Genomic DNA, 23,559 nt, shown 5'->3' with positions numbered 1-23,559 from the left:
TCTTTGCAGATGGTTTGATCCGTGTGATCTTCTGAGAAGTAAGGTACAAAAAGAGGGATACAGAGTCCACAATGCAACCTAGGAAATTGATTCTCCTGGATGGAGTAAGATTAGATTTTTCTGTGTATGATCCATCCATGCTGTTCTAAATGTAAGAAATTATGACCCTCTTACAGGGTTATTCATTTAGGGAATGTGTGACAAAGCACAAATACAAGCGAATTGAAAAATGTACATTGACATTGAATTAGGTCACCGTTACAGGTGATAAAACATTTGCCAATAACACAAAACAAAAGGGATACTTAAGCACATTCTTGGGAAACCTCTCTCAGCTCACAAGCTTCTCCCGAACTCCATCTTGCGCAGCTTCGTTCTGAGTCTCCTGACCCAGGACACTTCTGTTCACTGCATTCTCCTTTCTCAGACTCTCCTGACTATTGCAGCCCCTAACTAGTCATCCCAGAATTCCTTGTACCTCCCAGAAAGTGGTTCACCCAACCCCTCTTTCCAGAGATTTCCTGTATGACCCAATTATGGAGGAGCCAGATAGTCTATGCGAAAATACACACACCTATGTTAAAATACATCGGCTTCAGTTGTCTGACCCCCTGTGGGGTATCCCACCTCTGTTGGAGCCTTTGTTCCAAACCCTTTGTAATGCATTACTATGCAAATTACCTTACGTTATAAAACCAGATATCTCGCCTTATAGAAACCCAAATCGTCCCCAAAAGATTACGCAATAAATGTAGTATCACATTTTAAAGGCACCCTTCATTTCTTCCATAAAAAGGCTATTGAAGTCGGTGATTTAGTTGACTTGGAGAGGATGCCTTGAGAAGCCAGTCGTTGACATACGGGATGACGGCTAAACCGTCTCAACTGCGCCGCCAGGGAACAGAGAAGCTTTGTGGAGCGGTAGCCAAACCGAAAAGAATAGATTTGAGATGAAAATGCTTCAGGCCATTCTTTGTTCTTATAGCAAATCTCAGGAACTTCCTGGAACTTACTGCCATAGGGACGTGTAGATATGCATCTTTTAGGTCTAAAGTGACCATGAAATCTCCTTCTCGGATGATGTGGGAAACGGATATAATGGCTTCCATTCTGAAATGTTGATAAGTGATACAACGATTAACAAATAGCCTTTAAATCGAGAAAAAAAAAAATTGAGAATACACTCCTCTCCATTGATGTTCTGAATCGATTACCTCTTTCAACACTGCTGCCGACAAAACTTTGTTCTTACTTTTTGTAAGATAAGAGGAACACAGGAAGTGGTCGCGAGGAACAGTGAAAAAACCTGATCTTGTAGCCTACAAAAACTATTTGTCTAGACCAGTGATGGCGAACCTATGACACGCGTGTCAGTGCTGACACGCGTAGCCATTTGGGGTGACACGCGCAGGATTTCATGCGATTCATCCTCGGCTCCTGCACGGCCGCCGAGGATGAAAGAATCTGTGCTGGAGGAACGGGGGGGGGCGGGACGTGCAGTAGCGTACCTAGCGAGGGGTGGGGCGGTCCGCACCGGGTGCCGCTCATCAGGGGGGTGCCAACTTGCCGGCACCCCTCCAGAGACGGACAGTAATGTCCGCCGCTGGAGGAGCAGGCTCGCAAGGGAGCGGTATCGGAGGTCTTTAACAGACCACCGGCTCCCTTGAGTGATTTTAAGCCGGTTCAAGGATTTCCCTTGAACCCGGCTTAAAATCACTCAAGGGAGCCGGAGGTCTGTTAAAGAACTTCGATAGCACTCCCTTGCGATCCGCGCGGCAACAGCTGTTGTGCGCCGGGGTTTGTTGTCAGATCCCGGCGCACAACACTGAAGCCGCGCCCACCGCTGTCCGTGCCCTCTGAACCCCGTGCCCTCGGAAGAAGACAGAAGAACTGAAGAAGAAGAGGAGCAAAGAGCAAGAAAAGGAGCTGTAAGGAGAAAAGAGGAAAGGTAGGAAAGCATACAGTGAGAGTGGATTGGTGTGTGAGAGTGGATTGGTGTGTGAGAGTGGATTGGTGTGTGAGAGTGGATTGGTGTGTGAGAGTGGATTGGTGTGTGAGAGTGGATTGGTGTGTGTGTGTGTGTGTGGATTGGTGTGTGTGTGTGTGTGGATTGGTGTGTGTGTGTGTGTGGATTGGTGTGTGTGCGTGTGGATTGGTGTGTGTGCGTGTGGATTGGTGTGTGTGCGTGTGGATTGGTGTGTGCGCGTGTGGATTGGTGTGTGCGTGTGTGGATTGGTGTGTGCGTGTGTGGATTGGTATATCAAGGACAACATACGAAATCGACTGATTAACAAAGAAGTTACTAAGCAGGTATGTTAAATAATTTGTTTTTGGTTTATTAAATACAATTATATATTGCAACTATACATTTTTGTAGTTTAAACTATAAATTGCGCAAAATTATGTTTTTTTGTCGAAGTGACACACCACGCGAGTTATGCTCGATTTTTTGCCGATTTTTGACACACCACGCCAAAAAGGTTGCCCATCACTGGTCTAGACCACTCTGTTATTCATGTGTTTTCTGTAGACTGAAACCATGCTTTCTGAAAGCGTTGCAGGCGACCCCTGCTCTCTTGCCTTCCAATGGCGAACCAAAAAAGTATTCCTTGTTCAAACAGCAGGTCACATAAGGCTGCTTTAGAGGCTGTATCCACCTTCCAAGATGTTAACCATACTGCCCGTCTGGCCATAAAGTAATCTTCCATTTTCTATATCAACAGGGCTTGATAACAGCTGCTCCCGCTGAAGCTGCTTTTCTCTGAAAACGCAGCTGCCTGAAACATTCTCCTAACAGCTGTTCCGGCTCTCTCATCCATAGCGTCTCTGAGTCCCGCTATCTCACCTATAGGAAGCACGGTTTACTTAGATAACTGTGCAACTTGCACCTCTACCTTTGGAAGCTCTTGCCATTTAATATCTTCTTGAAACCTGAATTGCTTAAAACGCTGAGAAATAAAAGCTCGATTGCTGGGGTTATTCCACTCCCTCAATTCCACTAATTTGGGAGGAATAGGGGAAACCCTTCTTAGTTGCTCTCGGTTGAAACTGAAGAACGCAGTTAACTTCTTTAATAAACTTGTCAATTTCTGGAGGTGGAAAGCCAAATCTGTCCTCTGAATCATAAGAATTAGTCTCAGAAGATGAGTGAGAGCATTCCCCAGAAGAACGGTCAGATGATGCCGCCTTTAATGCCTTTTGCAGGTGACTCATGTGCAGGAGATTTAGCCGCACCTTTAAACGCTGAAAGGTCTGGGATAAATTATCTTGGAACCAGCATAAGAATGATTGCATGTCTTTTTGCTTTTCTTTTGCCAAGATGTCCGCAGCACACCGTTGGCAAGTTTTTTCTGTAGCCGTCCAGGAGCGGCATATTACACTCTGCACAGGCTAGATATCTAGCTTTAGAAGCAGCTATTTAGCAGGAGGAGCAGGTTCGTTTTTTTTCTGGAGACGAAGGGTTCAACATGTTTAGATAAAACGCAAATTAGATCCAATGCAAGACAAGCGTGTGGACTCCTGTGGTCAGTCATGTTTGCACAGCTTACAACAGGCTGCCAAAACATCAGAATTGGCGCCATAAAAATGATCCGATCCGCGCATGCTAAGATCGCGCTACAGGATTACAGTGGAACGAATAGCCACCCGGGCATGCGTTCCACACAGCTGCACATGATCCTCCTCCGTAACCAAAAAGGATAGAGTGAACGCTGCCTCTGTAAGCCATTTACGAGGCAAGCAGCACAGAACTTTCACCCGGGAAGTTTAAACCGCAGCCAAACACTCACCCCCCCCCGGCAACAACCCGTGTGCCGCACCATCAGAAGAATCCACGAAGCTGTTCACCCTACGAGGGACAAGAAAGAACTGAGGACTCTACCAGTTTGCCGGCTTTTATTGGTAAGAGGGGATGAGTTTACTCCTTGTCCTGAGGGGAAAGAACAACTCATACGTGCTGCTACTATACGCAGGAAAAAACTAAGGATGTGGGGTATGTCCGTAATCAGGAGATGCAGCTAAAAAAATTTGGCCGGGTTTCTCTGCCGTTACACATACCCTGTGCATAAAAATCTAAGCGAATAAATTGCTGCGGCCACCTTTGACAGTGATTGGTGGCCAAATAGCTGAATGAAGAGTGCCCAAATACCCCTGATAGAATAGTCTGGGTTGTCTGCTTTACCCACAAAAGTATATATTTATTTTTGGTTTATACAGTTGCAATCCCATAAAAATTATACGGCTTTGTAAAAAATAATGTACACCTTATATTATGTTCCCTATAAGTGCTGGGAAAGTATGGAAATTCTATATAAATTAGGTATTTCTGAAATCAGGACACCTGAAGTGATACATTTGGAGGGGATTTTCTGTCACTTTACCTAATTTTGTGAAGATTCTGAGGGGAAATATATGAAAAAAAATCAATTTCATGTATAAATGGATTAAGCCAAAGATCAGGCTTTTGATCAATCCATTTATACATGAAATAATAGGTGTTTTTTTCATATAAAAACTAAAATATATTTGTGTGGTGAGATTATTTTTGTTTTATTAACAATATAATTTGTTAGTCTGTTTAATCCATGACATTTTTACATAGAATTTGACGGCAGATGAATCATACGGCCCATCTAGTCTGCCCATTTTTCCTGCATTAGCCTCCACCACTACTACTAGTTGTACTATGTTACATTTTAACACCACTTTGTATAATATTTTCAGTCACATGGAATTATTTGATTACTTTTATTACTTCAGCTTTGTTTGTTTTTTTCCCCCTTTATCTGGGTAATTATATCTGTTGTGTGTGATCTTACAATTAATCTTACTTTAATAAAGTCAGGCTGCTACCATGATTGTGCTGCAGTGATTTCATTACTTAGACATCCATCATCGGCATTTCCTAGAACACAAATATAGCTTTTTCTAACATGCAACAAAGATTAAATGTATTTTACATTTTTAAAATAGTCACAAAACATAGTTGACTAGAAGTCAAGGAGCTGAAACACAACCAAGGCAGTTTGGGGAGCAAAGGTGGCATTGTGGGACACGTTGCTTGTGAAGTCTCTGTACGTAAGCAATGTATATTATAAATAAAATAAAAATCTCCAAGAAACAAGTTTAAATAAACATGTAAAATACATTTGAGAATGGTTTCAGAAGTATAAGCCTGTTATTTTAAAGCATTTCTAATCATGGATAACTCACCAGTGGATAAATATTCTGCAGGAATATTTCTTTATTAACACAGGTGTACTGTGGTAGAGACATTTTCTTCTGAAGGTACGCCATTGCACCTGCATGAATTAAAGAGCGGTAACAACACTTTAGTGTTCCCTGTAATATCAACAACGGTACATTCGTGATATTTCTAAAATTAGATAAACGACAATTTAGTGTGATAACAGAATTAGGATAAAATCTGGCACCTACCAAGGATAAGTAGCTTCGTAATATTATGTAATGAATCAGATGTCTTAGAACGCTGCCACAGATAAATACTCTACAACACATTACACAGGAGCATCATGGAAAAACTTCCGGTAAGCCGTAAAATGAAAATGGAACTTACGTAGCCACTAATAAGCTACCTCTAGCTAGAAATAAATTCACGAATTGCGAGTACCATCCATCTTGTATGAATGACCTCTTGGTGTGAATATCATATATGCTATTTAACCGTGAGTGCAATCAAAAAACTACCTTATTTCACGGCATGCGACCAACGATCGCAAGCAAAGCAGGTCTGATTTGGCTACTTCCTGTACGTTCGTATCCAACATCACTCACAGCTAAAGCCCCTCCTCTAGGGGGGTTTGAAATGTATTACAGTCAGAGGAAGAGTGTAACCAACAACTTAGCAGTTCATACAGCTAAGTTACTATTTTTCTTCCCCATTTTTAAAATTGAAATGGGATGTGGTCGTTCCTAAAATCTAAGGTCAGACCCACCCGCTCAATTGGCCACACTTATGAAAAACATACACTGAAAGACTACAATTGAGTCAGTATTGTCTTCCATCGTGCATGAAATTATAAAAAGTGGTGTACTAATTAACCCTTTCGGTAGGAGGGAAAAACTTTTGAAAACTGCACGTTTTTAGTACACAGTAGTCAGTTTTAAAACACGAGACATAATTACCGTAAAATAAATGATTTGCCCTATTTACACAAAACTAAGGACATCAAACATATTTTATAATTGGTTCCTGCCTACCAGCGCTGCAGATGCTGAAAATGACAAAGCTCAAAAGCCATACGTTGGATATTCGTTGTTCATACGTCTAAGGTGCATAGGTCCTTTTGTTTCGTGTATATGTTTCCAGTCGATTCAGACTGAATGATGGACAGGATGTTGCGGTCTGTTTTCCGCTTGTCTCGGTTCTGTGTCCGGGTACCGGTAAATCCTCATTGTGGGATTCCGGCTTCATCTTTTTTGCGTTGGTCGTATACCTCTTTGCTCCAGAGCCGGTCCCGCGGCTACAACAGCAATCCCGCGCCCAGACGGGTAGTTGTACTCGGGATTCACAACCCTTTCATCTGGTGTCGCACAAGAGTTTACTTCTTCCTAATCCGGGCATTCTTCGACCGGGACTTTAGTATAGATGAGTTCACAGAAGGGGCCAAACAGGTAAGAAGGGTTTTTTTTGTTGTTTTATTTGTTATAAACAACGGGGTGGGGTGTTTTCACAGGCGTAGGTTAGGCTATATATCGGGTACAACTGGTGAGCTATGTGTGCGGTGACAACCATATTTTAATAACCAGCATAATGCTAAAATTCCAAAACTGCACTACATTAAGAAAATTGTTTTCGTATAAGAAGACATCAGCAATAATCTTGATACTAGTGCCCTAGTTACCAAATACAGGGGTTGACAAATTTGGTTTGGCTCTAGGAGATGTTTTCATATGCTTTCATATACTTAAAGTTCCTGCTATATCTCTCTTCTAAGGTGACGCTCCACCATAGTAAGCCACCTTACTATAAAATATATGAATCGTAATTAAATGTCCCATTCTAAAGATTCCTCATGTAATAAATACCGTATTTGCTCGACAACAATAATCAGACAACGTTTTATAACCTGACTTCAGATAGAGGTCTGACTACAAGACTAAGATCTAGATTCCCCTGCAGTGCTGCAGGGGACCTGAATCCTCCTGTCTGGCAGCCAGTGGACGTCTGCACGATGCTTGCCAGCAGCAGCGGAGGTTGTCTACACGCATCGCGCTAACGTTCACCGGCTGCCGGAGAGGAGGATCCCTCGCAGTGCTGCAGGAGACCTGGATTCTCCTCTATGGCAGCCGGTGAACAGACAATCTCCGCTGCTACTTGACACTTCCACCAGGTCTTCTATGAAGGAGCACCTGCGTGACGTGAATTTCTGGTGCTCAGTCATATAAGCCCCGGCGGAAGTGTCAGGTAGCAGCGGAGGTTGCGCGCAGATGTCCACCGGCTACTCCCACTGGACACCAGGGATTCTGGAGCATGGGGCACAAGTCTAGGGATGCATGGGTAAATCGGGGGGGGCATATAGCGGGGTATAAAACATATCACGGACAGATTGGCAAATGGGGGGGGTAAGGCATATCTCAGTGGCAAGCCGTGGGGCAGATGTGCATAACCGGGGGCAGGTTGGCAAATAAAAGGAAATAATAATAAAACAAAAAAATAATTTTTCTCAATGATAGTTTTTATTAAATATTAAACATGTTGTCACAGAAGCCTGCGTGCCATGGGCTCCTGGAGGGGACTTAGTGCCAGCCTCCTTCCTACAGACTATGGGCCCTGGTATGGCGTGCCATGTTTCCCAAAGTACAAGAGACTCTAAAGACTGTGGAGCTCGGAAACAGATTTGGGGCGCCTGCATTTTGGGAGAGGGCTTATGTGTGGTGCTACTCTCCATCGGGTCAGGACTTACAGGACAGAGACCTCTATGGCCAGTGTGTGTACCTGGATCTGATATCCAGCAGGTTTCAGCCAGAAGTCAGGGAAATGCCCGTGTTTACCATCCTCCCCACAGACTACAATAGCGACCCCTTACTGGGCTGAGTGCAAATAATGAGCCATGTGCAAAGGAGGACCCGATGGAGAACGTTGTATGCTTTCTGTGTCTATTGTATGTAAATTACCCCTTGTTCCCAAATAAACCAAATAAGTCCTGTTTTCACTTTAACGTGAGTGCTGTCTGATGCTTTGGGTGGGCTGCTATCCTTTATTGTCCTTTTCATGACAATAGCCCCAATGTGTAGCTAAGCTACACCAACGCAGCTCCGGTGCATCAACCCCCCCCCCACTCTCTACAGTGCTGGTTCTGTCCAGAGCTTAAGGGGTTAATTGCTGGTGTCCCGGCAGGAGGAAGCAACCTTTGGCTGGAGTTCCCAGTCGGGGTACAGGTAGTCTTATATTTAGGCTTTTTCTTTTATTCGAAATCAATGTTCAAATTTTGAGGGTCGTCTTATAATCAGGGTCATCTTATAATCGAGCAGATACGGTAATAGAAAATGTATTGATTAGGGCTGCAACAACTAATCGATAAAATCGATGATAATCGATAATGAAATTCGTTGGCAACGAATTTCATTATCGATTAGTTGAATCGATTTTTATCGATTATAAAATGAGGGTTTTTTCAGCGCAAATCCTCTGAAAACTACCCCTCGTGTTATAATCCGTTTAGTGTGACTCACAGGAGTCACAGCAGCAGTTGCTACTTACAGTTCCTCCCTGCAGTCACTGCCGATTGGCCCGCCCACTTCCTTTTTCCAGTCCCTCCCTGCAATTGCTGCTGGAGAAAGAAAGGGGCGGAGCCAATCGGCAGTGACTGCAGGGAGGGACAGGGAGGAAGAAAGGGGCGGAGCCAAATGGTCAATTGGCTCCGCCCATCTCCTTAGCATCGCCATGGCTGTGACACTCATCTAACTGAGTATAAAATTAATATTTGGGCTGCTGAAAGTTAGGGGAGGTGGGGGTTAATTTAGGGGCAGTTATAGTTAATGGGGTGTTTAGGGTTAACTTAAGGGCAGTTATAGTTAATGGGGTGTTTAGGGTTAACTTAGGGGCAGTTATAGTTAATGGGGTGTTTAGGGTTAACTTAGGGGCAGTTATTGTTAATGGGGTGTTTGAGGTTAACTTAGGGGCAGTTATAGTTAATGGGATGTTTAGGGTTAACTTAGGGGCAGTTATAGTTAATGGGGTGTTTAGGGTCAATTTAGGGGCAGTTATAGTTAATGGGGTGTTTAGGGTTAATTTAGGGGCAGTTATAGTTAATGGGGTGTTTAGGGTTAATTTTAGGGGCAGTGGTGATTGATGGGGTGTTTAGGGTTAATTTAGGGGCAGTTGTGGTTGATGGGGTCTTCAGGGTTAATTTAGGGGCAGTTGTGGTTAATGGGGTCTTCTCTTCAGGATTAATTTAATGCTGAGGAGTGAGGGTTAATTTAATTTAATAAGGTTAACTTAAGGTGCAGTTAGAGGTAAATGGGGCAAACTGAGGGGAATCTAAATCCTGGGGGCAGTGAAGATTAATCCTGTATTTATTTATAAAAGTATTATAGAGGGTCCTGAAGGGGGTATAAATACTCTCAGAGACCCCTTCCACAAATACAGGCTGAACATAGCCTTAACTTATGCTCAGAAACAAACATTCTATACAAAACACACAGACTCTGGCACCATATATACGGGGGTGGGATTGTGCAATTGGCCCCCAGGCTACCCTAAATCTAAACAAAACGCCCGCCAGGGCCATCGTGGGTGTCAGTATGGCAGAGCCTGTCCTGGTGTGTGTGTCTAGGCCTTGATGCGGCGGAGCCTCACCTGGTGTGTGTGTTTGGGCGTCAGTGTGGCTGAGCCTGTCCTGGGGTGTGTGTGTTTGGGCGTCGGTGTGGCTGATCCTGTCCTGGTGTCTGTGTGTTTGGGTGTTGGTGTGGCAGAGCCTGTCCTGGTGTGTGTTTGGTCATCTTTTGCCTGTCACTTTACTTACTGTTGGAATACATTTAACTAATTTAGTTATCCAGAGGAAAAACACCCTTCTGAATTTGTAGTCACTTCAGAGGACAAAACTTTCTAGGCCCAGAAATCAGTAAGAGGAAAAGTAAAGGTTTTGTCGTATTTACCGTATTTGCTCGATTATAAGACGAGGTTTTTTTCAGAGCAAATGTTCTGAAAAATACCCGTCATCTTATAATCAGACCTCAAATAGGTCTGACTATGAGACGACTAAGATCCAGATCCCCCGCAGCTGCAGGGGACCTGGATCCTCCTGTCTCCCCCCCCCCCCCGCCCCACTTACCGGTGCTTCTGAGTCCCTGGTGTGTAGTTGGGGCAGCGTGTAGATGTCTACGCGATTCGCATAAACAACTTCCGCTGCAGCCGGAAGGAGGCGTGGCTAGCAGCAGGGGTTGTCTGCGTCCATCTCGCAGACCTTCCCCGGCTGTCAGAGATCAGAGTTCCCCGCACCGGTGAGACAACCTTACGTTGTGAAGACCAGTCTGCACTGCATGCGAGCTGACTGCTACTCCCTCTCTACCGTCATGGAGTCACAAAACACAATAGCCTGGATGCTGTGCACCAGTGGAACCCACAACCCCTGTAGCCAAGCAGGGGAGGTGCAGCTTCCTTGCTTTTTGGGCACCAGAAAATAATTTATAGTCACCATGGTGACCAAGTGTCCTGCGTTTGTCGAGCCCTGACCTTTTGTCATTTAACCATAGGTTGACGATTCTCGTTTTGTCATACCTTTTCTCACACCTTTTTAAGCCCTCCATAAATTGAAGAAGCTAAAGAAACAATACAGGAAATTATCCATTGTATCCTGAAGATGGCTTCCACAGGAGAAATTTATATTTAATTCTCGTTGATTAAATTTTAATTTTTATCACAGGTCAACGGTTTAAGTTTAAATGATGCAAGTTCACTATGGCTATGGAGGGTATTAAACAATAGTAAGTGGGAGGATGGGCTTAAAGTCTTTGGCAAAAATGAATGACATGATGGTGGTGAATACAGTCTATAGCTTTCTGGATGATCGTAGGGCAGTAATGTTGTGAAATAAGATTTGTTAGTACCAGCAGAATTAAACAAATTCGCTATGAACAAGAGGACAATTTCTTTACATTTCTATGGGATATGGATATTACAGTAATAATGATTATTGACCCCTTAAGGACCAGGGCTACTTTATGCTACAGGACTAGAGCAATTTTTGTAGTTTTGCTTTGTCCTCCCCAGATTTTGGATTAACTCGTTGTGACCTGGCTTGCTCTGACATCATTCCTTGGTTCCTGATTTGGTTCCACTGCCGTGTTGACCTGACTTGTTCTGACTCTCCTCCTGGATTCTGATTTGGCTTTGATATCATCCTTCTGGTTCTGACGCTACCTGCCTGACTATGTCTGCCCTGCCTGAGGGCTCCCTGCTGTGTGCCCTGCCTGAGGGCTCTCTGCCCTGTGTCCAGTGCCTTGTTGTGTCTACAGTGCCCAGTGGCTTCCAGCCGTGTGCCCTGTCTGTGGACTTTCTGCTGTGTTCCAGAGAGCGATCCCTGCCAGTCCAGCTACAGCGTATTATCTTGTGCCCGACTAGAGGCTATCGTCCTGTACATCTGCCTTTGTGCCTATGCCTTATTTGGTCATAGGTACAGCCTGTACTTACCTGTCTTGCCAGCTTCTTCAATACAGACCGTCTCATATTGATTCAACCTGCTTTGTGTTTCATTTTTGTCTGTACCTTCCCTCTGGTAATGATGCACCGTGGGGTACAAACTAAGCCTCTGGTATCCCCTGCAGCTGGGCTCCTACCTGACCTGCTTACCCGAGCCCTGACAGAATGCAAAGGCCACTCCAAGGAGTCCGTGGGGATAACAGAAGTTTTGGAATTACTGTCTGAATGTGTTCTCTAGATATGTAAGTCTGTAAGGACTGTGATAGAATCCAACCCTGATGGCAAAAAGGCTAAGACTGAGACTTAATTTGAGAAAGCTTCTAAGAAGAATTTCAAGACAGAGCCACTCCAAGAGGAAAACGAGAAAAGACTGGAGGATAACTTGTGCTTTTATTGTGGAGAGACTGGCCATAGGATATCGTGTTGTCCAGCTAAACCCTCTGCAACCCTTGCAGAGCCTGTGGAGAAGGAATAACCAACACTGCCTTGGAGAATTCCCCCAAGTTTGTCTGTGCAGTTACCCCTATGATGCAGAGGCAGCCCAAGTGTAAAAACAGAAAGCCCTAAGCTGCCAAACACCCCCTTGGGGCCCCAGGTTGTGCGCTGGCTTCTGATGGGACTGTAGTCGACTGGAAAAGCCTTGACCAGTATGAACAATTTCTGAATGGGCAAAGGATTTACACCCTCAAAGAAACCTCACATCCAGGCCAGTCATGAAGCAGTCCGGTCCTGAGAGTTCTGCTCATTCCTCTGCTGTACCCCTTGCCTTGGGCCCTGCCGTAATCACCGGTGCAGTTAATGTAATAGAGGCAGCTTCAGGGACCGGGAGAAAGGGTTGTCCTTTCTGTTGCCCGATTGCTCAATTAAGAGCCATTGCGCAGCGTTAACGCCTTCAATGCTAAGTTTGTGTATGACACCATTGCGGCATTGCAGGGGTTAATATTTGGGGTAAATATCAGTCAATGCTGTGCTTCAATGGAGCATCAGCATTGAAAGAGTTACAAATAATTTTAAACTAACAGCAGGTGAAATGCTGTGAGTTTAGTAACTGCAGCAGTTAAAAACTGCTGCAGAACCAACCAACGTGGGCTGATGATGATCAGATCACTCCTGGTCATTATGGCAGCCCATGGATGACCCTGCCCTAGAAAGAGAGAGGGTAATAATGAAAAGACCCCACAAATGATTACCTGATCACATGTCACTGATTATTGATCGGTCTCCTTGATTAATGTCAGTGGCCTAAACTTGTCACTTACAAGTGATATATTAAAAATATTTGAAAACGTTTCAAAATTGAAATGTGCATCTTCCAGTTTTGACTCCACAATATCTGAGAAACATGACTTGTATATTGTGACAAAGCACAGTCCTCTAGGCCAATCAGAGTCAGGAATACCAGCTTTGAACAAAACAGCACTTTATTTTAATCGCTTAAACCCCAAAAAAAACAATCATAAAAAGTAAACCTAGCTCCCAATTGGAGCCCTCTGTAACTGAACTATGCTGGTCCCGACTGACCAGCCTAATCCCCCACTAACTCAACCTCCCAGCCAGACCCAGCCAAGCCAGGCTCTGGAATAGGGCTGCAACTAACGATTATTTTCATAATCGATTTAGTTGGCAGATTATTTTTTTTGATTAATCGGATAAAAAAAATTACATTTTTCATTTATTTAAAATAATTTAATAAAGTAATGTAGGATGTAAGAAACAAACAGCAGAATAAAAAAACTGATAAAAATGCATTTCTTGTGTTTATTTCCCAACCTCCCTCCAGTCATGCACATTTGAGCCCAGGCTTGCCACACTGCCTCCCAGAAATGCCACACTGCCCTCTGAAATGCCACACTGCCCTCCCCACATATGCCTTATATAGCCGTATACCCCCCTATGCCATAGTGCACTCATAGATTTGCAGACTGGTTCACAGACAATACTTTTATAAATAAGTACTGGGTTCATCTTCACTGCCCCCAGGGTTTAGATTCCCCTCAGTTTGCCCCCCTTTAGCTCTAACTGCACCTTTAAGTTAACTTTATTTAATAACAACTGCCCCTAAATTAACCCTAAACACCCCATCAACCACAATTAACCCTAAAGACTGTACTAACTATAACTGCCCCTAAATTAACCCTAAACACCCACCTATAACTGCCCCTAAATTAACCCTAAACACCCCATTAACTATAACTGCCCCTAACTTTCAGCAGCCCAAATATAAATTTTATACTCATCAGTGAGTTCTTGAGCCATGTCGACGTTATAGGAAATGGGCGAAGCCAATTGGCACTTTCTCCCTGTCCCTTCCTGCAGTCACTGCCGATTGGCCCCGCCCCTTTCTCACTTTCCCTGTCCGGGCCAATCGGCTGTGACTGCAGGGAGGAACTGTAAGTAGGAGCTGCAGCTGTGAGTCAGACACTAAACGGATTAGTTCCATTTCCTCTGGAAAAAACCCTCATTTTGTAAACGATAAAAATCGATTCAACTAGACGACAAGAGGCGTGATGACGTAAGACGCCAGAGGGGCGGCGTCCCGAGTTCGCGGGCAAACTAAGCTCTGCATAGCTCGCTTAGAGAATGTCTGACTGATGCCGGACGAAAGACAGAGCAATTTTGATTAAATTAAGAAGCAAACCGGACGGATACAGAACCGACGCTATCTCTTGTTCGCTAGCCGAAATCCTTTGTTCCCTTCTGGGATTAAAAATCCTCAAGTGCCGAGAACAATTGAGTGAAAGAAAGCAGCTACTGCAATCGCAGCGCCAAAAAGAAAAAACGACGGAGAGTACGATCTAAGGGAGCAGACTGGACCCGAAAGTGAACTCAGAGGCTATAAACCACCCTTCCAGGATAACTAAATAGAACTGCTACAAGCAACAGGTGTTTTCGAGATCTTTTACGGGTGAGGCCGGATCCTGAGCGTAGTGAGTTCCTATATATTAAATATCTACTGCTCCGATAGACATTATTTATATGCTGTGAAACACTAATTTCACGTTTAGGAAAACTAATGTTCAAAGAACTATAGAGAAGATAAGGCAAAGAGGAAACAAAAGAGAAGCACTGTTAAAGCAAAAATAAATAACTCATGTAAAGTATCCCTCCGAAGGCACGAAAATTTATTATACAATTAAATACAGTCAGACTTATAAAGAAAAAACAAGAAAATTATATGCAGATATAACATTACAAAATTAGAATTGCATAAGAGGAAGAGAAAGAGAAAGAAAAAAGAGAGGAGAGGAAGGAAGAAGAAGAAAAAAAGAGACCAATACAATACATATGATACAGAAAGTATAAAAATATGTCTCAAAGAAGAAATACTGAGGAAAAGAGAAAGGAAAGAAACACTGAGCCAAAAAAAGAAAGAAAAACAGCTTCTATATTTTCACCAAATTTAACTAAAAAGCAACATACAATTCATGACGACTCAATTTCCACTACAATTTCTTCTATATTAGAAGATTCGGAGGTGTACTCAGACACAATTCCTCAGGAGAAAGTCATAAATACTTTAAAAACACAAGATGAGTTATTTTCACAAACCAAAATGCAACAATGCATACAGTCTTGTGCGGAACATCAACTAACTCAAATAAAACTAGAATTACAAAACCACCAGGAGGAATTGTCTAAAAAAATGATAGCCATTGGTGAACATATGACCTTAATAGAGAACAAAATGGACAAACTGGAATTAGATCTAAAGAATACCTCAGACAAATTAAAAATTTCAGAAGATAAAATACTACAATTAGAAATTCAAATAACCTCTATGGAAGATACCAGTCGCCGTAAAAACATTCGAATCAGGGGGCTTCCAGAGCAAACTAGGCCGGCTGATCTTCTTCCACAACTCATGGCTTTATTTCACGATATGGGCATTGAGTCAACACAAGAGAAGCCGATAATAAAACGAGCGTATAGAATATCAAAACCTCAACAAATTCCAGCAGAGGTCCCAAGAGACATAATAGTTCGCTTTTCATCGATTCCAGTGCGACAGAAAATTTACCAAGCCTCAAGATCTTACACCGCAGTGGATGTTAGATTTAAAAATATAATGTTTTTACAAGATCTGTCTAGGAAAACAAGACATTTGCGATCCCAATATAAAGATCTAACTCAAATTCTAAGAGAAAAACAAATTAGATACAAGTGGGATACAGCTTCTAATCTGATGATATTCGATGGAAATCAAACTCTTACTTTTAATTCAATAAGATCTGCTCAAAGTTGGTGGGATACTAACCAAATTAATAGATAAAATTAGTGATGAAAACTATCGATAAATCATGTATTTAAATATGCATTTTTTATAATTTTCTACATATTGTTTTTTTTTTTTTTTTTTTTTTTTTTTTTTTTTTTTTTTTTTTTTTTTTTTATTTTTTTTTTCTCATATAATAATGTATCTCATACTAAAATCACTTAAAAATGAATTATCATTAGAAATTAGAATATATACACGTTAATTTATTTCATAATAATTTTATTGCATTTATAAATTTTGAAGTGAGATAATGTACTTCAGTATTTAAAAATAGATCACTGAAAACTTTATTTATTTATTTATTTATCTTTTTTTTTTTTTTTTTTTTTTTTTTTTTTTTTTTATAATAATGTATTTTCATATCAAAATCACTTAAAAATGAATTATTATTGGAAATTAGAATATGTGCACGATAATTTATTTTATATTAATTTTATTGCACTTTTATAAATTTTGAAGTGAGATAATGTATTTCCAATATTTAAAAATAGATCACTGAAAACTTCATTTATTTATTTATTTATTTATTTATTTATTTTTTTTTTTTTTTTTTTTTTTTTTCTTCTCTTTTTATAATAATGTATTTTCATATCAAAATCACTTAAAAATGAATTATTATCGGAAATTAGAATATGTGCACGTTAATTTATTTTATATTAATTTTATTGCACTTTTATAAATTTTGAAGTGAGATAATGTATTTCCAATATTTAAATTGATCACTGAAAACTATATTTATTTACTTATTTATATATTTAGCTATTTATTTATTTTTTTTTGTGGCACGTTGCACCTATATATGATTTGCTGAATTTACAATTATAATCAATAGGTAACGAATTATTCACTGAAATCTTAATACATGTATTATAAATTATCACTTAAAGTTTTTATATTGACTAAGAATGAATTAATATATGTATTTAATATTTAAGATATTATTATTTATTTATTTAGTTTTATATTTAGATAGTAAAATATTAGTTAATGAAATTTTATTATATGCATAATAATTTATTACACTTCGATAGTTGTATAGTGCCAAATTAGTGAGATGAAGTAATTATTCTATTTATTGAATACAATATTTATATATGTCTATCAAATCATTTAACCAAAGGAATCGATATATGGTGATGTCTGTAACACCTTCATAGTACTATCCCTTTCGTTGCACTTTAAAGCACTTTCATTATTAGCACTTTATTAAAAGAACTGGGCTACGATGCAGATACTGTATATAAATTGTATTAAAAAACGAGAATGCGAAAAAATTTAAGATTATAAATATTTATGAAGGTTAAATATAATGAGACTTTACTAAAGATCCCTTAATATCGCACTATAAAACTTTAAGGGATATGAGACTAGACAAAGTCTGTTAGGTAGCTAAAAGTTTAATTGAATTTACGATAGGCACTTTTACTATAGAATTTCCCTAAAGGTAATGATTCACGACGTTGAACAATGCACATTAAGAGTATTGATGAATGTTTGATAATTTATTAGAAATGATTTATTTAATGAAATTTATTTATTTTCACTTGCACTTTAAACCAATAGTCTTAAAGTAATATTTATTGGTTTTAATATATCATAATGAATAAGATACTATGAAGAAGACCTTATAGACTAATCTCTTTTACTTTATATGCAATTCTGATGACTACGTTCTTTTAAATTGCCCCTGAACTCTGACAAAGGGACCACGCAATATGATAGCCTCATTTACTGATAAGTTACAGTATGGGGAACAGGATTTTCGGTTCAGGTAGAGGGGAGGAACCGTATTCGGCTATTCTAACCTCGTGTTACATAGCCCTCGGAAATAGGTTATACTTTTTCCTTTTCCTTTTTAATTTTTTCTCTTGTCTACGTATCTATATTTTAGTTTCTATGTTTTTTTCTTACTTTTTTTTGAGCCGAGGGTATAAATGGGAAAAACGAAAAAGATGGTACGTTTTATTTCCTTAAATACTCAGGGATTAAATAGTCCTCAAAAAAGAACCTCACTAATGAAATTATTAAAAAAGGAGAAAATTGACATATGTTTCTTACAAGAAACTCACTGGCTTAACTCTCAGGACAACCCTATTAAGGGTAGACAAATTTCAAGTGTCATTACCTCTTCCCTACAGTTTAAAAAAAAGAGAGGAGTAGCTATTATTGTCTCTACGGGCATTAAATTTGAAATCCTATTTAAAGATACTGATAAAGAAGCTAGATATATTATAATGGTCTGTAAAATAGAGGACCAATTATATACCTTAATCAATTTATATGCCCCAAATAAGAATCCAATTAGATTTATAGAAGAGCTGTTTGAAAAAGCAGAAAAATATATCAGAGGAGTCTTAATTATGGCAGGAGATTTTAATTCAATTCCAGAAGTTAGTATGGACAAAATCTTAAGAAGAGGTGAGATTATGGATCAAAGAATAATAAGATCGGCTAAACGTCTATGTCAGTTTCTTAAAAAAAATAATTTATATGATAATTGGAGGGTTTTTAACCCTATGCTGAAGGAGTTTACTCATTTCTCTGCACCCCATGCCTCGTATGCGCGTATTGACCTAATGATTGGAAATTGCTCCTTAATTAATTACACCAAAAAGATCTTTATTAAAGACATATTATGGTCAGATCACAATGCTATTGTCTGTGAAACCTTCTCTAATTATTCGAAAATTCCTTCGAAAGATTGGAGATTAAACCACTCCATTCTGAACAAACAATGTCATATTCAATCTTTAAAAAGATTAATAGATCTATATTTTCAAGAAAATGACGATAAATTAATATCTCGATCTACATTATGGTGCGCTTTTAAGAGTGTGGTCCGGGGTTATCTCATCAAAATAGGTAAACAAGAAAATAGTAAAAGAGGCCCAGAATTATCCACTTTATATATTAATTTATATGATCTCACTAAATCAAATAAATTATCACCAACTAAATTTAGATCAAATAAGATCCAACAACTAAAAGCAAAAATAAAAGATCTGGAATTTGACAAAATTAGTAGAAATCTGGAAAAATTAAAACAAAAATGGTATTTTAAAAACAACAGAGTGGATAAAATACTAACTAATAGGCTCAAGAAAAAACAAGCCAATAAGCGCATATATAAAATTGTAGAAAATAATAAGACATACACTTCTCCAGAATCCATAGGTCAAGCCTTTAATAGGTACTATGCTAATTTATACAATTTGAATAATAACACTAATGCTGAAGAAATTCATGACTATCTGAAAACTATACCTATACCTAAATTGAATATAGAACAAATAAAGCAATTAAATAAACCTATAGTAGAGTCTGAAGTCGCTAAGATAATAGCTAAGAGTAAAAACAATAAAAGTCCAGGTCCAGATGGATTTAGTGAACTTTTTTATAAAACATTTAATCAGGAGATTGTGACATACCTAACTGCCTTATTTAATGAATTAATGAATAAAGGACAGGCTCCGGAGGAACTACTAAGAGCCAATATTATCCCGATACTTAAACCAAATAAAAATGCGGAAATTATTACCAATTATAGACCAATCTCCCTTATAAACGTCGACATGAAACTATTTTCAGGTATACTAGCAGATAGACTGAAACAGGTAATCACTATATTAATACATCCAGATCAAATAGGATTCGTTCCTAATAGATACACTTATAACAACGTAAGACGACTCATTGATATTATTGACCTGGCTAATGTAGAGACTAGACAAATCTGCTTACTGGCTTTAGACGCTGAAAAAGCGTTTGACCGCATTAACTGGAACTTTATGTTCCAAACATGTCGTTCCTACGGTATAGAAGGAAATTTCCTTATGGCAATTAAAGCTCTATACTCAAAACCAACTGGTCGAATTGTGGGCCAGGACATAAAATCGAATTGGTTCTATATTAACAATGGTACACGACAAGGATGTCCGCTGTCCCCAATGTTATACATTCTAACTATAGAGATTTTAGCATCTTTAATAAGGTTAAATCAAAAGATAAAAGGTACGTCTTGTAAACAAGAAGAGCTAAAAATCTGTTTATACGCGGACGATATCTTACTGACTGTAGAAGACCCAATTAAATCTATCAAAGAAATCTTGGAAACTATAAATAAATACGCAGAAGTTTCAAATTACAAATTAAACATAGGTAAATCAGAAATACTTTATTTAAATACTCCAGGACAAATTAAACATACAATACAAGAAGAATACAATTTTAAAGAAGTATCACAGGAGCTAAATTATTTAGGTCTTAAACTAACAAAAAAAGTAGAAAATCTGATGGAAAGAAATTTCCTGTCATGTATTAAAGAAACTAATTATATGTTAAATAATTGGAAAAATACCTTGAACTCTTGGGTTGGTAGAATTAACATAATAAACGCATATATTTTACCCAAATGGGTGTACCTCTTTAGACATCTTCCTTTAATTATGCCTGTCCCTTGGTTAAATATGATCCAAACTGCCTTTAATAAATTTATTAACAAGGGAAAAAAACCAAGATTGGGAATAAATCTTTTAGCACAAAAAACGAACAGAGGTGGTCTAAACTATCCGAAAATAGTACGCGCATACGAGGCATGTATGACATTACACATTTATAATACACAATTAGATATAAGTGTCATTCAACCATGGTATAAAATAGAACAATACCTTTCAGGTATTAAAAACTTAAATACAGGAATATGGGAATTTCAATCGAAATTGAATGTAAAACTCCATACAGGTAGTAATACCATTATTAAAGATATAATGCACCAATGGTTTAAAATCAAGAAAAAGCTTGGCTTAAAAGATAAAATATTACATAATGCTGGATTGAACATAATAGAACTTAATCTTCCAGATATATCTTTGAAGAAGTGGGAAAGACTAGGTATAACGAATCTTACAGATATCTTGTCTGAAGACTCTATAAAACCTTTCGCCCAATTAGTTCAACAATATAAATTACCATCGACAGAAATATTTCCTTATCTGAGATTAAAAAATTTCTTAAAATCTTCACTGTGCAGAAACGAACCGGCTAATCTGAGTAGCATATTGAATGGTAAAAAAATTAAGAAAATATTGACTAAAATATGTGAAATGCTAAAAAATAAAGAGGAAGTGGACCCTATTAACATTATTTCAAGATGGTCCAAAGCAACTCGAATACCGATTACAAAAAAAAGTTGGCAAAATGCTTTCTCTATAACCTATAGCACTATACACTCAATTTCTTTAAGAGAGAATTTTTTCAAAGTGATAAACTATTGGTATTTTACTCCTTCGAGAATATGTGCTATGTTTCCAGGAACTTCAGATAAGTGCTGGAGATGTAACAGAGAAAAAGGCAATTATATACATATTTGGTGGACATGTAATATGATCAGTGCGATATGGGATAAGGTTTTCGATTCTTTTACTAAAATCTCCAAATGTAAGATAAATAAATCTCCAGAAATTGCCCTTCTACACATACTTCCCGTTAATCTCTCTAAGGAGAAGGCAATATTAATAATTCACTTCGTAACTGCCGCAAAAATTTTGATTGCTAAGCAATGGAAACAAGATCACATTTTCTCCTGGATACAATTTAAAAACCAATTATTATACCAAATACATATGGAAAAAGGCTTAGGCTGGATTAACCAGACTCTCCACAAAAGAACATCAATCTATGAGGACTGGATCCTAAAATTAAATAATCTTTAGTATACATCTCAAATATTACAAATACCCTCGGCTCCAATAATTTTTTTTTTTTTTTTTTTTTTTTTTTTTTTTTTTTTTCTCTTTTCTTTTCCTTTCTTCTTCTTTTTTCTTGTTTTCTTGCTTTCATGAAAATTGCAGAAAATATTCGATTGTTAGTGTAAATTAATTTAAATATATCTAATGAAATTCCTGTATATGCATGTAATTTACTGACATTTTTTTACACTAGTTGTCATATGTGTCTAATTTTGATGAATGTACTGCATTTTGTGTATTTCTCTTTTGTTATATATAAATCCCAATAAACAAAATTTAAAAAGGAAAAGGAAAAATCGATTCAACTAATCGATAATGAAATTCGTTGGCAACGATTTTCATTATCGATTATTATCGATTTTTATCGATTAGTTGTTGCAGCCCTACTCTGGAATACCTCCCCCAGACAGCACACAAAATGTCCAGGCAGGTATTGCCTCACTTGGCTCAGGGATGGTCTTCTTGTTCAGGGCCTCTCCTTGCCCTGGGAGCACAGGGAAACTTCCTCTTCCCCCAACAGTCTCCCTGAGTATCAGGCTCCAGGTGTTTTTAATGTCCAGCACCTGTGCCTGATGCCGGCTCCATAGGAATCCCGGATCGGATCCTGCAGACTTCTAACCCCCTGGAAAAGCCTGCATGGATTTTCCACAGAATGGGGGAACGGAGCATTGGCCCACCCTGCTCTCCAATTGCTCCACCCCAGGGACCCATATTTACGATCTGGTTAGCACCTGTACCCAAATGCCACACTTAGCATCTCCCTGGGGTTTACACTCTCAATATGCATGTGAAGTATTGCTGAATTAGGGGGGTGTTACTGAACACAAATCAAGACCTATTTTGTTCTATCACACATCCACTCTTTTTTTTTGTTAGGCTCACTTTGGAAGGTGCTTGTGCCGAATCAGCTGAGTGGGACAGGTCGATATGCCCCTAACTAGATTCCCTGAGCTGTCTAGTTTTTGGAAATATATAGTTTTAGGGGGTTAAAATGAAATATGGGACATCTAGCGTGTCTCAAATGAGACCTGGACCCAACAAACGGATCAGTCAAAATTCCATGTTTGAAAACTGTAATGCCCGTGTTCCAATTTTGAACCCGCATTGCCTAACAGACATGCCCTACCCATGTATATGGGGTATACCTGTACTCAGGGGCTGTTTCTGAATACAAATCAAGTTGTTTCAGTAATTTCATGTAACCAGGGGGGAAAAAAATACTGAAATACTGTGTTTGGATAGAATGGGTTTGTTAAAAATGAAAAAAAATGACATTTTACTGCAATGTTTAGGACAGACTGGCACTTAAATGGTTAAAATGTCCCAAGTAAAATACTTTGGGATGTCATCATTCAAAAAATATATACTTTTGTTTAGCAGCTTTTCTGGACGCTATTGGGGCGCAATTCTCAGCATACCACGTTTTTAAAAAAAAAAATCTTGTTTAGAAACAGCGATGCTCGTCATTCATATTTAACCTTGTAAGTGACAAAATAAATGAAAATACCAGACATACGTGGTGTTCCAAAAAACAGGACAAATACCTAAAAACACTTTTGGAGTTTTTTTCCATTTGCACTGGTTATATATAGTTTTTATAGGTGAAACTGAAAATATTTCCCCACATTTTTAGATATTTTTCATACTAAATGATGGTTTATATATAATTATTATTTCAAAAGAAAGCCCTACTTGTGCTGAAAAACCTATATATAATGTGTGGGGGCACTAAATGAGTTAGTGGGCAATCAGAGTTGAATAAAGTCATAGCAAAGTCACAAAAACTGCTCCGGTCCTTTAGTGCAAACATGGTAAAAAAACCCAAAAACAACCCGGTCCTGAAAGGGTTAAAGTTAGAGTTTAAAACCCAG

At 39.0% G+C, this 23,559-nt stretch overlaps 2 protein-coding genes across 4 annotated transcripts in view; one reads left to right on the top strand and one right to left on the bottom strand.

Annotated features, from left to right (window-relative positions):
- TYW5 (tRNA-yW synthesizing protein 5) overlaps window positions 1-6,301 on the bottom strand; it is a 67,948-nt gene extending 61,647 nt beyond the window's left edge. The window contains exons 1-2 of one of the 3 annotated variants that reach the window (XM_053472282.1): window positions 6,220-6,301; window positions 5,212-5,300 (exon numbers count right to left, since the gene is read on the bottom strand). In XM_053472282.1, the coding sequence (XP_053328257.1) occupies window positions 5,212-5,295 (84 nt within the window). In that variant the 5' untranslated portion in view covers window positions 5,296-5,300; window positions 6,220-6,301. Of the gene's footprint in view, window positions 1-5,211; window positions 5,341-5,706; window positions 5,786-6,219 lie in introns of those variants that run through there. The other 2 variants (XM_053472283.1, XM_053472281.1) reach the window with 2 other exon arrangements.
- The window catches only part of MAIP1 (matrix AAA peptidase interacting protein 1), a 70,065-nt gene continuing 52,781 nt past the window's right edge, over window positions 6,276-23,559 (top strand). The window contains exon 1 of the mRNA XM_053472284.1: window positions 6,276-6,633. Within this exon, the coding sequence (XP_053328259.1) occupies window positions 6,343-6,633 (291 nt within the window). The 5' untranslated portion in view covers window positions 6,276-6,342. The remainder of the gene's footprint in view (window positions 6,634-23,559) is intronic.

This window comes from Spea bombifrons, chromosome 7 (assembly GCF_027358695.1).
Source record: "Spea bombifrons isolate aSpeBom1 chromosome 7, aSpeBom1.2.pri, whole genome shotgun sequence".
NCBI classification, from domain to species: Eukaryota; Metazoa; Chordata; class Amphibia; order Anura; family Pelobatidae; genus Spea; species Spea bombifrons.
The sequence above is the reverse complement of the archived record's forward strand: the minus strand, read 5'-3'. Positions and strand labels throughout refer to the sequence as shown.